Source organism: Scomber japonicus, chromosome 12 (assembly GCF_027409825.1).
Source record: "Scomber japonicus isolate fScoJap1 chromosome 12, fScoJap1.pri, whole genome shotgun sequence".
In the NCBI taxonomy this organism is placed as follows: Eukaryota; Metazoa; Chordata; class Actinopteri; order Scombriformes; family Scombridae; genus Scomber; species Scomber japonicus.
The window spans coordinates 27,687,341-27,701,592 of NC_070589.1; the positions used below are offsets into that span (position 1 = coordinate 27,687,341).

A 14,252-nucleotide genomic window follows, 5' to 3' on the forward strand; every position below is an offset into this window, starting at 1 on the left:
GTCACTAGAGGATGAAACCCATTTACTTTGGAAGCAGAAATAAAATTGTAAGCAAATCGTAAGTGTGTACACATTGGGAGCCGTCAATGTACATAAAAAACCAGAATGTCTGGTTTTTGTATTTAAAATGATCACTGGCTTTGACATATTGATATATTCAAATTGGAAAAAAAGACTTGTGATAAAAAGCAGTACAGATCAGTGTTGGCAGTATTTCAGCAGTATTTAGGAATCATCACAGAAACACACAATGGATGAAGTTCCTCATCTTCACATGAAGACAGGAAGAAGGAGAAGAGAGAATCAGAAAGGGGATGAAGACAGAGGACAGTGGGCCAGTAAAAGAGAATATATTCTAGTTGTTGCAGGAAATGTTGTCGGCATGGGCAACGTTTGGAGATTTCCTTACCTCTGCTACAAGAATGGAGGAGGTAAATAATACAAATTCTGAATTTAGTAAAGACTTGATTTCACTAAATTAATCTGTAATTTCCATGATCATACATATCTGTATTTCTATAGGTGCCTTTCTGGTGCCATATGGTGTGTTAGCTGTGGTGGTTGGGATACCTCTGTTCCTACTGGAGAGTGCAGTCGGTCAGTACACCCAGGAAGGATTCATCACCTGTTGGAGGAAACTGTGTCCACTGGCACAAGGTGAGTTGATTTATGTTGAGATAAAAAACGATAAGGAATCAAATTGTTTGTGTGTAATACTAACTCTAAACATGTTACTCAAATGAATATCTAAACAAGATATGAAACTATTTTAACTTAACCTTTTTCTGTGTTTTAGGAATTGGATATGGACATTTTGTGTTGAAGCTTTATGACTTCATCTACATTTTAATCCAAGTGTGGGCTCTCTTCTACCTGGTGTTCTCATTCAGGTCCCAGCTCCCCTGGGCCACCTGTGATAACACCTGGAATACAGGTAAATGTTTGACTGTAGACAGTTTCACATCCAGTCTACAAGTTCAACAAAGAGAGATTCATTGGAATTAAATACCAATATAGAAACAAGAAAGTCAAACTACCTCAAAAGCTCTCACCAGTAACAATTTATGTCAGTTCTTCACTATTTGATTGAAATTCAGATATTCTGTGTGCTGCCTGTTGTGAAATGTTCTCTGTTAGTTTGTATGAATAATATTTTTTTAAAAACATTGATCATTCTCATCTGTTCTCTAAACCAGCGAACTGTAAGGGCCTTCAGATTTCGGATCTGACGGCAAATCAGACCATGTTGACCAACACCACCTCTGCTGCCACTGAGTTCTGGGAGTGAGTCTAAATACCTGTTAATGTTCATTTAAAGTTGTTTAAGGTTTTGAAAATGTCTTGTGATTGAAGCTTGATGTCACTCGAGCTCGTGTTTGGACAAAACGGATTAACAGAAGGCCTGTGTTTGAAACCTTTGAACAAGGAGCCAAGTAGCTTCTAATGAAAGATACTAATCAACTGCATTCAAGCGGATAGTTACTGGTCAATGCAGAAGTGACTTAAACCTGTTTTTTCTATAGGATGGTCATCATGGACTGACTCCACTGACTTCATATCAGTCTATGGGAAAATAAAACAACTTCTCACTTGAGTTATTGCCTCAGTAAACCATTTTCTAATGAGTGTATGGTCTCAGTCGACATGTAAGTCCTCTTGAATACAACTTGACACCAAATAGTGTAGTAAAATCTGTAATTTCTCCTCTCCACAGACGGAGGATGCTGGGCATGTCTGCAGGCATCGAGGACCTGGGCAGTGTGAGATGGGAGCTGGTTTTGTGTCTTCTGGCCAGCTGGGTGTTCACATACTTCAGTATCTGGAAAGGTGTCAAATCCTCTGCAAAGGTAAGTTGATATTTTATTCTAAGGTTAAAGTTGAAGTATGTAACTCTGACACCAAGCGTTTAGAAATGGTACTGTTCAAAACACTGGAGAGAGCTGTTACTCCTCGCCCCCTCCCTGCCAGAGTCTACTTCACGCGGGTTGCCAGTTGTTGGACGTGATCCTGCATATCCTCCTCCGTATCAGCGAGTGAAGCTGAGTGCTGTACGACGCTGTAACCGTCTCCATGTTTCAAAGGCATCTCCTATACATCCCCTTGTTTTGTTTCTCAGATTGTCACAACGTATTTGAAAGTCATAATGAGTTTTTTTTGGTTTTGTAACATCAGAAATTATCTGCAGTGTTCCTAGCTGCAGCTCAGTGGCAACTGGCAACCTGGATGCTGAAACGCTACTGACTTGGTGATTAGTAGCTAGGTGGTGGGTGGAGCATCAGTACTGACTTGGTGATTGGTAGCTAGGTGGTGGGTGGAGCATCAGTACTGACTGGGTGATTGGTAGCTAGGTGGTGGGTGGCGCATCAGTACTGACTTGGTGATTGGTAGCTAGGTGGTGGGTGGAGCATCAGGCCAAAACACAGAATGACAACATAAACATTACTTGAGGGCTGCAACTGAGTTTTTCAAATGTGAATATTCTGGCTGGACTACTACTGTCAGTGATATCAGTGTTTGAAATTAACATGATTCCTTAAGGTCTGGTGACATTTAGGGCAATATTATGATTACTTGGAATATATTTGTTACATACAGCTACTTTAACTGCATAACTTTAAGGCTTTGCAAGTCAGACCCTTGTCATATCATTGATATGAGCAACAGAGCAGCCTGAAATTTCACAGCAGGAAAAAAAATTTGTTGTATATAAATGTAATTTCGAGAGGACTGTGCATTCTTTCTTTTTTTTAAAACTTGACGCAAATGTTTTTATTGTGTATTAATTTCTTTCTGTTATAGTTTCTAAAGTAATCGTTAGTTATAGCATGCTTTACTTTTTTGTTGTGCACTTTGCAACTCTGTTTAGGAAATAGTAGTTACAATTAAGTTTGGTTAAGTTTTGGTTATGACAAAAAAAGATCATCATGTTTTTTTTTAAGGTGGCGTACTTCACTGCCACCTTCCCCTATGTGATGCTCCTGATACTGCTCATCAGAGGATTGACTTTACCTGGAGCTTGGGATGGGATCTACTACTACCTGTATCCAGATTTGAAAGGCCTGGCTAACCTAGAGGTTTATATTTTTATTTTATATTTATACCATGTACAGTACATTGAATTATTTAAGGTCATGTGAGAGAAGATTGTCCAGACTGGTTTGTAATCCACCAGGGACAATTTATATTTCTAGCTTGTGTGTCCAATTTGACCCTCTGAATACAATTCACAACAGTTTTGAACAGTTTTTAGTTTATTTCAACATATTAAAGTCAGTGTAAAGTAATAATAAATATGTTCTGAGTTTGACATACCACAGAAAAGTGTTATTAACCACCCTGCCAAATTTGAATGAAATATATCAAATATATGAAATTAGGCTTCAAAGTTGTGTAAAAATCAGCCTATTTCTCTGCTACCAAACGCTGTGGGCGTGGCCGCCGAGTCTGCTGAAGCCCCGCCCCCTACCAAGTGTCACCTGTCAATCAAAGTCACTACCTCTACCTGAAACATGGACGCTACTTCTGAGAGCTTTCTGCTGCTAACTCGGCTGCTAGCTCGGTGGCTAGCTCAGCTAACTGTAGACTGTAGTAGTCGTAGTGTGCGCTGAATATATTTTTCCTCTACAGCAACAGGGGCGTGAACACAGAAATCTTGAAACACAGTTTGTGAAGCCTAGCTCCACAATTAAAATCTAAATGGTTGAAATGCTTTTTACACCTTTTTTTAGAAATACATTTATGACCTACAGTATTTAATGTGTTTAGAAGAAAATGTCTGAATTAACTTTACACAGTCTTTAATCTTCATCCAGTTAGTTAATGTATATATTTGTATCTGTGACAAGAGCTTGGCTACAGGAGACTTGGAGGAGGCTAGACGCCAATTGATGTCATCTAGGTGATGTTGCCTGCAGGGGAGATGCAAATGGAGCTCACTTTAGAAACAGACTCACTAGAGAATGAACTGGATGTGTTACTTTTATTTCAGTATGAACAACTCTCCACCATGTATGTATTATATTTATTTGTTACATTACAGGTCTGGGTAGAGGCAGGATCTCAAATATGCTTCTCCTACGGCCTGACCTCAGGAACTCTTAGTGTTTTGAGCAGCTACAATGACTACAAGAACAACTGCTACAAGTAAGTATAAGCGCCAAAACATAATTAGTCTTATAATAGCTCTTTAATTTGTGTGAATGTGTTTGAATGAGTAGAATAAGAGTTAAATATCTTATGCAATTCACCATTTTAAATTGGTAGTATAATTAATACAATGCAAATGTCTCTCTTTGACATGGTATTCTGTCTCATTGCGACCTCTAGGGACTGTTTTTGGCTCTGTCTGCTGAACAGTGGGACCAGTTTTGTTGCTGGATTTGTCGTCTTCTCTGTGCTTGGATTCATGGCTCAGCAACACGGCGTTACTGTCGACGCTGTGGCCGAGTCTGGTACATTCAGTCTCCCAAGATATCATGTTAAAATCACAATAAAAGCATTTTCATGAACATATCCACATACTTACACACAACGTTATACTGATAAAGGATGTGGCTGGTGATTGTGAGTGTTGTCCAAAATCCAATAAATACATGTCATTGAGCTGCACCATTGCATTGGTTGACAAGTTCCTTCAGTCTCAAGATTATGGTCCCCTTATGGCGCTTTTCCACTACACAGTTCCAGCACGACTTGACTCGGCTCAACTCGACTCGTTTTTTTTTGCGTTTCCACTTGGGATAGTACCTTGTACCTGGTACTTTTTTCGAGCCGAGCCGATACTTGGTCACAAGAGTTGTCGCTGGAAGAGTCACGAGTCGTCCCACACAAGAATCAAACCCGGCAATAAATACTGGCAACAAGCGTTACAGCCATACGGCTCAATTTTCTTGCTTTTCAGCAACACATCGCCTCCATGTCCTCCATTGTTTATGTGTTTGTGTCGCGTATAAAACAAAGTCACGTAGTATCGCGGAGCCGTGCTATGACGACCCCGCCCACGTTGAGTAGGTACTTCTCTGTAATAATAATGGAAAAGGTTGTTCCTGGAACCATGTCTAGTCTAGGCAAGCCGAGTTGTGCTGGAACTTTGTAGTGGAAAAGCGCCATTAGTTTGTTAAGAAACAGCTTCAAACACAATAACTGCATTGTTAAATTCTCAAAGATCCTACAATACAAAATCAAGATGTTGTGTTATGTAGCACAAAAAGGTTGAAATTCTATAAATGTGACTGCATTTCCGCACATGCTCAGTAGTGTCTGCCGTACACTGAACAACTCTCTGGATACTGAAAATGGATCTCTATTATTAGCTAGTTTTAAACTAATGTAAACAATATCTCATCTAATGCATCGATGTTCGTTAGTCATCATGAGTCTTTAATAGTTTTTGAACAACAACACTTGTATGTAGGATTCATGAAATGTTTTAGTTTGGCTCTGCACATAAGATTTGCCAACATTGCATATCATTTAGACAATTGCCAGCCTCATCTTTTACTATTTGTTCAATGATGAAATCCAGCTACAGAAATAATATACTTTCCACCTTGCCTATTTCTAATCTACAGGTCCAGGTTTGGCCTTCATTGCTTATCCTCAGGCAACAGCTATGATTCCTTTCCCACAGCTCTGGACTGTCTGCTTTTTCCTGATGCTGATCTTCCTCAGCGTTGACAGCCATGTATGTTATTTTATTGTATTATTAACTAATTAATAACTAATACACTACAGGAAGAAACAATGCGGTTGTATACTGATTTTATTTTGTCCCCAGTTTGTGGCAGCTGAGTGTTTTATTGCTGCAATAAGCGACGTGTTTCCGAAACTGCTTCGTAAACCAGGAAGGCATGAGATCTTTGTCCTCATCGTTTGTTCATCCTTCTTCCTCATACATCTGATTTTGGTCACTGAGGTGAATAAAATAAAAACACATTGAAACAAGATAAATTATTTTTAAAAACTATTTATCACATTCATATCTTGTCTCTTCTGGCTCTAGGGAGGAATTTACATTTTCCAGCTTATTGATTATTATGGTTGTACCAGAGCTTTTCATTATTTCACGGCTTTATCTCAGTGTCTGGCGCTGGCTTGGGGTTTTGGTAAGAAAAAATGCTTTATATTCAAATGTTTTTGTTTTTAATAGATCATCAGATTATATCTTTTTTCATATTGCTCCATGTCAATCATGTAGAAACGAGTCTAATGAACAGTCTGACTCCCCATCAGGTGCTGATCGTATTATTAACATCATTGAGGACATGACTGGACAGAGGCCATCTGTTTTCTTCAAAGTGTGCTGGAGATACATCATTCCTCTGCTGTCACTGGTGAGTCACAAAAGGTTTCATGGACTGTATTTAGTTTCATTAATTCGTAAAACTCTTAACAGCCTGTTTTCAGAGTCACTCCAGCAAAAATAATCTTGCTTTTCTACAGTTTGGAAAGTATTTTAGCAACAGTAAATTACATTTCGTGCTGAAGACCATTGGCTTCTTGTAAGTGTTCCTGTAAAAAAAAAACTCTCCATACCTTCCTAGATTTCCTTTATCCTGTACCTGGTTGATTACACACACCTCAAGATTAGCGACAGGTATGTTTACCCCGACTGGGCGCACACTCTTGGCTGGACCATGACTCTCTCCTCTATTCTCATGGTGCCGCTTTGGGCAGCTGGACAGATGTTTTTGACAGCAGGCACCTTCAGACAGGTCAGTGTTTTAAAAGAGTGGATGCCTCAATAAAAGCTTCTTTGTCATCCCAATGATTACTGTTGTGTGTAATCTTTACCCACTTATCTTTTTTTCTCTCAGCGTTTGTCTGTCCTTCTTCATCCTGTTGAAGATCCAGTCTCACAGAGGAGAAAAATGGAAGAGGATGGGTTACATGTGGAGCTGAAGACATCTGGAGAGACAACTTAGTCCCATCTGAAGAATTACATTAGCTAGACACTTCGGCCATTGTTTAGGTTTGTAGTATTCAAGATGGCTAAGATTTACTTATAGACAGATTTTGTATTAAAATGTTTAGTTGATGAATTTGCTGAATTATCTGTAGATTTAACTCAAGGATTGGACAAGATGTATCCACAGAAATGTTAAGTGTCAGTCCCCAACAAGTATAACATGGTATAATGACATTTTGAAAAGTAAAACAGCAGTCATCTTAAACTGGTCAAATTACATTTACTATTTTCCATATAATACCAATGGTTATTTGTCAGCAGTGAGCAGTTTGTCACATTATGTATGCAGCCCTCCTCCACTCATGAATATCTATCAGGATACAGTCTGTTAAAGTGTGCGACACACTGTAGAAGTGCAAATATATGCAGATGACACTGTTCTATACACACATGCAAAATCAGCTGATATAGCAGCTGTTAAACTAACAACTGCACCGAAAAGGTTCACACATTGACTTGATCATGTTTGAGTTTAAAGTATACAAGACAAACGGTAAGTTTTTCCTCCAGTCTTTCCTCTCTATGTTTTAATTGTGACCTACCAAAGGGACTGCAGATGAATATTAGCTATAACTCTGGAATAAAACATGGAGACATCTATGTTTAACACTGTGCAGAGTCCCAATAAATAAATAAATAAGAATGTGTTATTGTTGTTACTTCACTGACTGTTTGAGCTTCACTGTGCAGAATTATGTTATATTAGATTTTCTTTGTGATGACCATAAATTTGAGTTTAATTCAAATTTATTCAGGATGATTTTTAACATCACAACTCGTTTTAAGGTCAAGGTCTAGTATGCAACTTATACATTTTTGATGTGGAACATTTTCAGAATGGATTTTATGGAAGTAGAAGACATATTTTATCCGTATTGAATATATATATATATATGTATATATATATATATATATATATATAGTATTTTGTCTAAACTTTGGGTTATCTCTATAGATAAGTCAGTGAGAAGTTTAATATGTGCCTCAGTAATCGTCAATGGTAGTTTTTATTATACTTGTGAAAATGTAAAATAAAACACCCACCCACCCACCTCACCACAATCATAGATCTACAAACTAATGAAACTTTTATGATTTCCGTGTGTCAGTCTATAACTGATTAAATGTTTAATAAAAAAACAAGGTTTTTAAGTGAGCGTTACAACAGTAACAGAGCCTACAAACTATTTTATTTATTGGCTTTATTGATTTAAAGCTGACAAAAACTTTTAAAAACTGTAATATTTAACATGTTGGAACAAGCAAAAATCATTTGCCTTACATGATAGACCATCCATTAAGTCATCAATTTATCGTTTCAGTACAAAAATCTATCTTTAAATAAAGCTTAAACACACTGAAAACTGTAAGCTTAAAGAGGGCCTGTTATGCTGTTCCGTATTTTCAGTCATAATGTTAAAATGTTGCATGCTCATGTTAAAACTGTCAAGTAAGGTATTTATTTATTCAAATCTTTCAATTTGATGAAATAGAGCAAGAAATGTTGGGTTTGCATCAACGGTAACTTAACACGACTACCCAAACCCGGATAATAGGGTCATTGGGAGGGCAGCCTTAAAGAGACAGGAGCTAAGACTGCCTGTTACAGACAGAGACTGAACTGAGGAGCAGCATAAAGATAAAAATATAGAGCTGGGAATTAGCATAATAGGTCCCCTTTAAACAATGACAATGACTTTGCAGATGGGACTAAGTTGTCTCTCCAGATGTCCTCAGCTCCACATGTAACCCATCCTCTTCCATTCTTCTCCTCTGTGAGACTGGATCTTCAACAGGATGAAGAAGGACAGACAAACGCTGAGAGAAAAAAAGATAAGTGGGTAAAGTTTACACACAACAGTAACCATTGGGACACTCAACAAAACCTTTTTGAACCCTATGCTAGGATTTGGATAAGGGAACAGAAGCTTTTGTTGAGGCAGCCACAGTTGAAGGAAACTCTTTTGAACACTGACCTGTCTGAAGGTGCCTGCTGTCAAAAACATCTGTCCAGCTGCCCAAAGCGGCACCATGAGAATAGAGGAGAGAGTCATGGTCCAGCCGATGGTGTACGCCCAGTCGGGGTAAACGTACCAGTCGTTAATCTTGAGGTGTGTGTAATCAACCAGGTACAGGATAAAGGAAATCTAGGAAGGTATGGAGAGTTTTTTTTACAGATATTATTAAAGTACAGAAACACTTAAAGGTAGCCAGTGGTTTACAACACACAATGCCATGTGTTATTATTGCTAAACACTTTTCAAACAAGCAATTATTTTTGCTGGAGTGACTGTGAAAACAAGCTGTTAAGAGTTTTACCAATTAATGAAACTAAATACAGTCTATGAAACCTTTTATGACCCACCAGTGACAGCAGAGGAATGATGTATCTCCAGCACACTTTGAAGAAAACAGATGGTCTCTGTCCAGTCATGTCCTCAATGATGTTAATAATACGATCAGCACCTGATGGGAAGTCAGACTGTTCATTAGACTCGTTTCTACATTGGACCTGAGAGTCTTTTTTAAGTTGCAGTGTGTTGAATTCTTGTAAGTTTCTAAGTCATATGGAGGTTTGTATCAGTGTTGTAGGGTACTGAAACTAAAATGTGAATGGATAAGCAGTTACTTTAAAACATTTGGTTACATTCAGGGAATGCAAACAGTCGGGCCAGAGCTATCAAATCAAATAATAGAAAACACTCAAATTAGAAGGATATATAGTTGTCCTGTCTTGTGACATGGCAAAATAAAAAAATAGATATAATCACATGACTTATTATTGAAAACAAAAACATTTGAATCACAGATGTATACAAACAGTCAGGTCTTAAAATGAAAATGGGATATATAAATGTTTTTTTACTTACCAAAACCCCAAGCCAGAGCCAGACACTCTGATAAAGCCATGAAATAATTAAAAGCTCTGGAACAACTATAATAATCAATAAGCTCGAAAATGTAAATTCCTCCCTAGAGTCAGAAGAGACAAGATTTAAATATGAGAAATAGTTTTTTAACATATTTTGTGTTGTTTCAATGTGTTTTGAGGAGTTATTTTATCTACCTCAGTGACCAAAATCAGATGTATGAGAAAGAAAGATGAACAAATGATGAGCACAAAGATCTCATTTCTTCCTGGTTTACGGAACAGCTTCGGAAACACGTCGCTTATTGAGGTGATAAAGGACTCAACTTCCACAAACTGGGGGACCAAATACAATCAGTACATTGTTTTCTTCCTGCAGTGCATTAGTTATTAATTAGTTGGTAATAAAATAAAATAACATACATGTGTGTCAGCACTGAGGAAGATCAGCATCAGGAAAAAGCAGACAGTCCAGAGCTGTGGGAAAGGAATCATAGCCGTTGCCTGAGGATAAGCAATGAAGGCCAAACCTGGACCTGTAGATTAGAAATAGGCAAGGTGGAAAGTTTTTTTTTCTGTGCCTATATTTCATTACTGAACACGGCATTTTACTTCAATATATTTAAAGGATATACATTTTATTTATTGTCAACAAAATCAACAACTTAAATGATCCTATACTTACAGGTATTGTGTGTGTATCCAAAGCCTGACATCTAATTTCTCTGTACCATAAACCTGTGTTGTACTAAAAACATGTGACTGATGCACACCACTGCGCTGGATGACATATTACTTTGTCTAGAATAGATGGTTTACTTTAGCTCCAAAGATGAATAATAGTGATCCCATTTTCAGTATCCAGTGTACAGCAGACACTACTGAGCATGTGCGGAAATGCAGTCACATTTACAGAGTATAAAGCTTTTTGTGCTACATAACGCACCATCTTGAACTTTGTACTTTAGTTCATTGAGAAATTAACAATGTAGTTATTGTGTTTGAAGCTGTTTCTTAACAAACTAAGGAGACCATAATCTTGAGGCTGAAGCAACATGTCAACCAATGCAATGGTGGGGCTCACTGACGGGTTTTTAATAGATTTTGGACAACAACCAAGGTCTACGGCACAGAGGGATAAAATATATGAAGCTTAATACATAAGGTTACATCAATATGAGATTTATTGTCAAGAAGAAAAATATAAAAAAATCACCAGCCACATCCTTTATCAGTATAACGTTGTGTGTGAGTATGTGAATGTGTTCATGAAAAATGCTTTTATTGTGATTTTAACATGAAATCTTGGGAGACTGAATGTACCAGACTCGGCCACAGCGTCGACAGTAACGCCCTGTTGCTGAGCCATGAATCCAAGTACAGAGAAGACGACAAATCCAGCAACAAAACTGGTCCCACTGTTCAGCAGACAGAGCCAAAAACAGTCCCTAGAGGTCGCAGTGAGACAGAATACCATGTCAAAGAGAGACATTTGCATTGGTATATTAGCTAGAGTGAACTGATTATTTATTGTATTATTAATGTATTGTAAATTTTGCCATTCATACTTACTTGTAGCAGTTGTTCTTGTAGTCATTATAGCTGCTCAAAACATTGAGAGTTCCAGCAGTCAGGCTGTACGAGAAGCATATTTGAGATCCTGCTTCTATCCAAACCTGTAATGTAACAAATAAATATCATATCAACGTGATGAAGAGTTCTGCATACTGAATTAAAAGAAACACTTCCTGTTCATTCTCTGAACAAAGTGAGCTCCTGCAGGAAGCATGGGACATTTTTAGGCTATTATGAAGTCTCCTGTAGCCAAGTTTTCATCACAGATTCAAATACATACATAAACTAACTGGTTGAACTTTAATATGTCTAAATTAACTCAATAAAATAGTTTTGAACTGAATCCAGAATAGTAATATTACCTGTGACTGGTGGATTACTAACCAGTCATGTGACCTAAATAACTCAATGGACTGTACATGGTGTAAATATTAAGTCATTTAAAATACCTCTAGGTTAGCCAGGCCTTTTAAATCTGGATACAGGTAGTAGTAGATCCCATCCCAAGCTCCAGGTAAAGTCAATCCTCTGATGAGCAGTATCAGGAGCATCACGTAGGGGAAGGTGGCACTGAAGTACGCTACCTTAAAAAAAACACATGATTTTAACATGATTATAACAGTCATAGCCAGAGTTAACAGGAATAACTATTAATAATTATAATATTATTCACAGTATGTAGCACTTTTCTACACACTGTTTCAAAGTGAATAGGGAAAACATACTGTATACTGTATATTGTATTTAAAATTTAAAACTATAACAAAGAATAAAATGGTTAAACAAGGAGGAGCATACAAAGATAAAAATGAGAACAGGATAAAAAGATATTTACATTTGTAAAAATGAGGAATCTCAGGCTGCTCTGTGGCTCATAAGAGATATCAATGATAAAACTAGCAGCCTGATCATGCAAAGCCTTGATATTTAAATAAATATTCACAGGGAGTTGGAGGCGAACAACTGACTGATTTTAATTAATTAAGTTAACAGTATTACACAGTTACATTAAAAGTAATAATATGAACAGTAGTTTCTATTGTATCTACTAAAAAATCAACTCACCTTTGCAGAGGATCTGACACTTTTCCAGATACTGAAGTATGTGAACACCCAGCTGGCCAGAAGACACAAAACCAGCTCCCATCTCACACTGCCCAGGTCCTCGATGCCTGCAGACATGGCCAGCATCCGCCGTCTGTGGAGAGGAGAAATTACAGATTACGATAATGTGATACCTGCTGCACTTACTGGTGGAAAACATGCAAAAAGGTGAAGCACAGTTGCATAATGTATGAAAGCACTTTTATAAAGTTGAAAAGGCTGATTGAAAAAAAAGAGAGGTCACACTATAAAAACACAGATTCCTACATTTCCCATAATGCAATCATAGACTGTGTAAGAATAATGGAAGTAGCCACATTTGCATTTCATTTTCACATCTTTTATACTCCACAGCCCAAGTTTGAAACACAGGCTTTCTGTTATAAATGTTGCTTTGTCCAAGACTGAGCTGAGATGACCTGAAGTCACATCATCAAACGTCAGTCACAAGACATTTTACAATCATTTGACAGATTTAAAATAAAATGTAAAGAACAGGTATTTAGACTCACTCCCAGAACTCAGTGGCAGCAGAGGTGGTGTTGGTCAACAGGGTCTGATTTGACATCAGATTTGTCGACACAGAATCCGAAATGTGAAGGCCCATACAGTTCACTGGTTTAGAGAATAAACAGACAAAGATGATAAATGTGAGGAACTGTTCATACAAGTTAACAGACAACATTTGACAACAAATAAATCAAACAGTAAAGAACCAACAGATAATAGCAAGTATAAAATGTCCATTTTCTACAAAATAAAATGCCCAGTTTCATCACCAATGCTCAAATTGATTTTCTTCTTACTATATTATTATTGAATCTCTCCTTGTTGAACTTGCAAATATAGACAGACGAACAGGGCAATATGTTTTTGGTTGACAGTGTGTCCTCATTTGATCTTTAGTTTTCCCTTTTCACCCCATTACATAATTGTATTTAACTTCACATTGACTATTAATATGTCGTGTCTATCTAACATTTTCATATAATTATAAGTCAAACATTTACCTGTATTCCAGGTGTTATCACAGGTGGCCCAGGGGAGCTGGGACCTGAATGAGAACACCAGGTAGAAGAGAGCCCAGACTTGGATTAAAATGTAGCTGAAGCCATAAAGCTTCATCACAAAAAGACCATATCCAATTCCTAAAACAAGGAAAAATAGTTAAATTAAAATAGTTTTAAATCTTTAGGTCTAAGGTCAGATATTCATTTGAGCAACATGTTTAGAGTTAGTACAAACAATTTGATTCCTTATCGTTTTTATCTCAACATAAATCAACTCACCTTGTGCCAGTGGACACAGTTTCCTCCAACAGGTGATGAATCCTTCCTGGGTGTATTGACCGACTGCACTCTCCAGTAGGAACAGAGGTATCCCAACCACCACAGCTAACACACCATATGGCACCAGAAAGGCACCTATAGAAATACAGATATGTATGATCATAGAAATTACAGATTCATTTAGTGCAATTAACTCTTTACTGAATTCAGAATATGATTTACCTCCTCCATTCTTGTAGCAGAGGTAAGGAAACCTCCAAACGTTGCCCATGCCGACCACATTTCCTGCAACAACTAGAATATATTCTCTTTTACTGGCCCACTGTCCTCTGTCTCCATCCCCTTTCTGATTCTCTTGTCTCCTTCTTCCTGTCTTCATGTCAAGATCAGGAACTTCATCCATTGTGTGTTTCTGTGATGATCCCAAAATACTACAAACTGATCTGTG

General features: G+C 37.5%; 2 protein-coding genes across 2 annotated transcripts; one reads left to right on the forward strand and one right to left on the reverse strand.

The window, feature by feature from the left end:
- The first annotated feature begins 250 nt into the window (after positions 1-250).
- Positions 251-6,923, forward strand: LOC128369722 (sodium- and chloride-dependent betaine transporter-like). Its single transcript, XM_053330801.1, has 14 exons — positions 251-431; positions 523-657; positions 797-934; positions 1,197-1,284; positions 1,715-1,847; positions 2,940-3,074; positions 4,040-4,143; positions 4,327-4,451; positions 5,571-5,683; positions 5,777-5,914; positions 6,002-6,104; positions 6,232-6,332; positions 6,543-6,713; positions 6,816-6,923. The coding sequence occupies exons 1-14, from the start codon at positions 251-253 to the stop codon at positions 6,921-6,923; spliced, it is 1,773 nt and encodes a 590-aa protein (XP_053186776.1).
- A 1,754-nt stretch (positions 6,924-8,677) lies between these two features.
- On the reverse strand, positions 8,678-14,207 carry LOC128369723 (sodium- and chloride-dependent betaine transporter-like). Its single transcript, XM_053330802.1, has 14 exons — positions 14,027-14,207; positions 13,805-13,939; positions 13,526-13,663; positions 13,028-13,130; positions 12,477-12,609; positions 11,861-11,995; positions 11,409-11,512; positions 11,160-11,284; positions 10,260-10,372; positions 10,035-10,172; positions 9,838-9,940; positions 9,333-9,433; positions 8,944-9,114; positions 8,678-8,785 (listed from the first exon to the last, which is right to left on the reverse strand). The coding sequence occupies exons 1-14, from the start codon at positions 14,205-14,207 to the stop codon at positions 8,678-8,680; spliced, it is 1,788 nt and encodes a 595-aa protein (XP_053186777.1).
- Between the last annotated feature and the right edge of the window lie 45 nt (positions 14,208-14,252).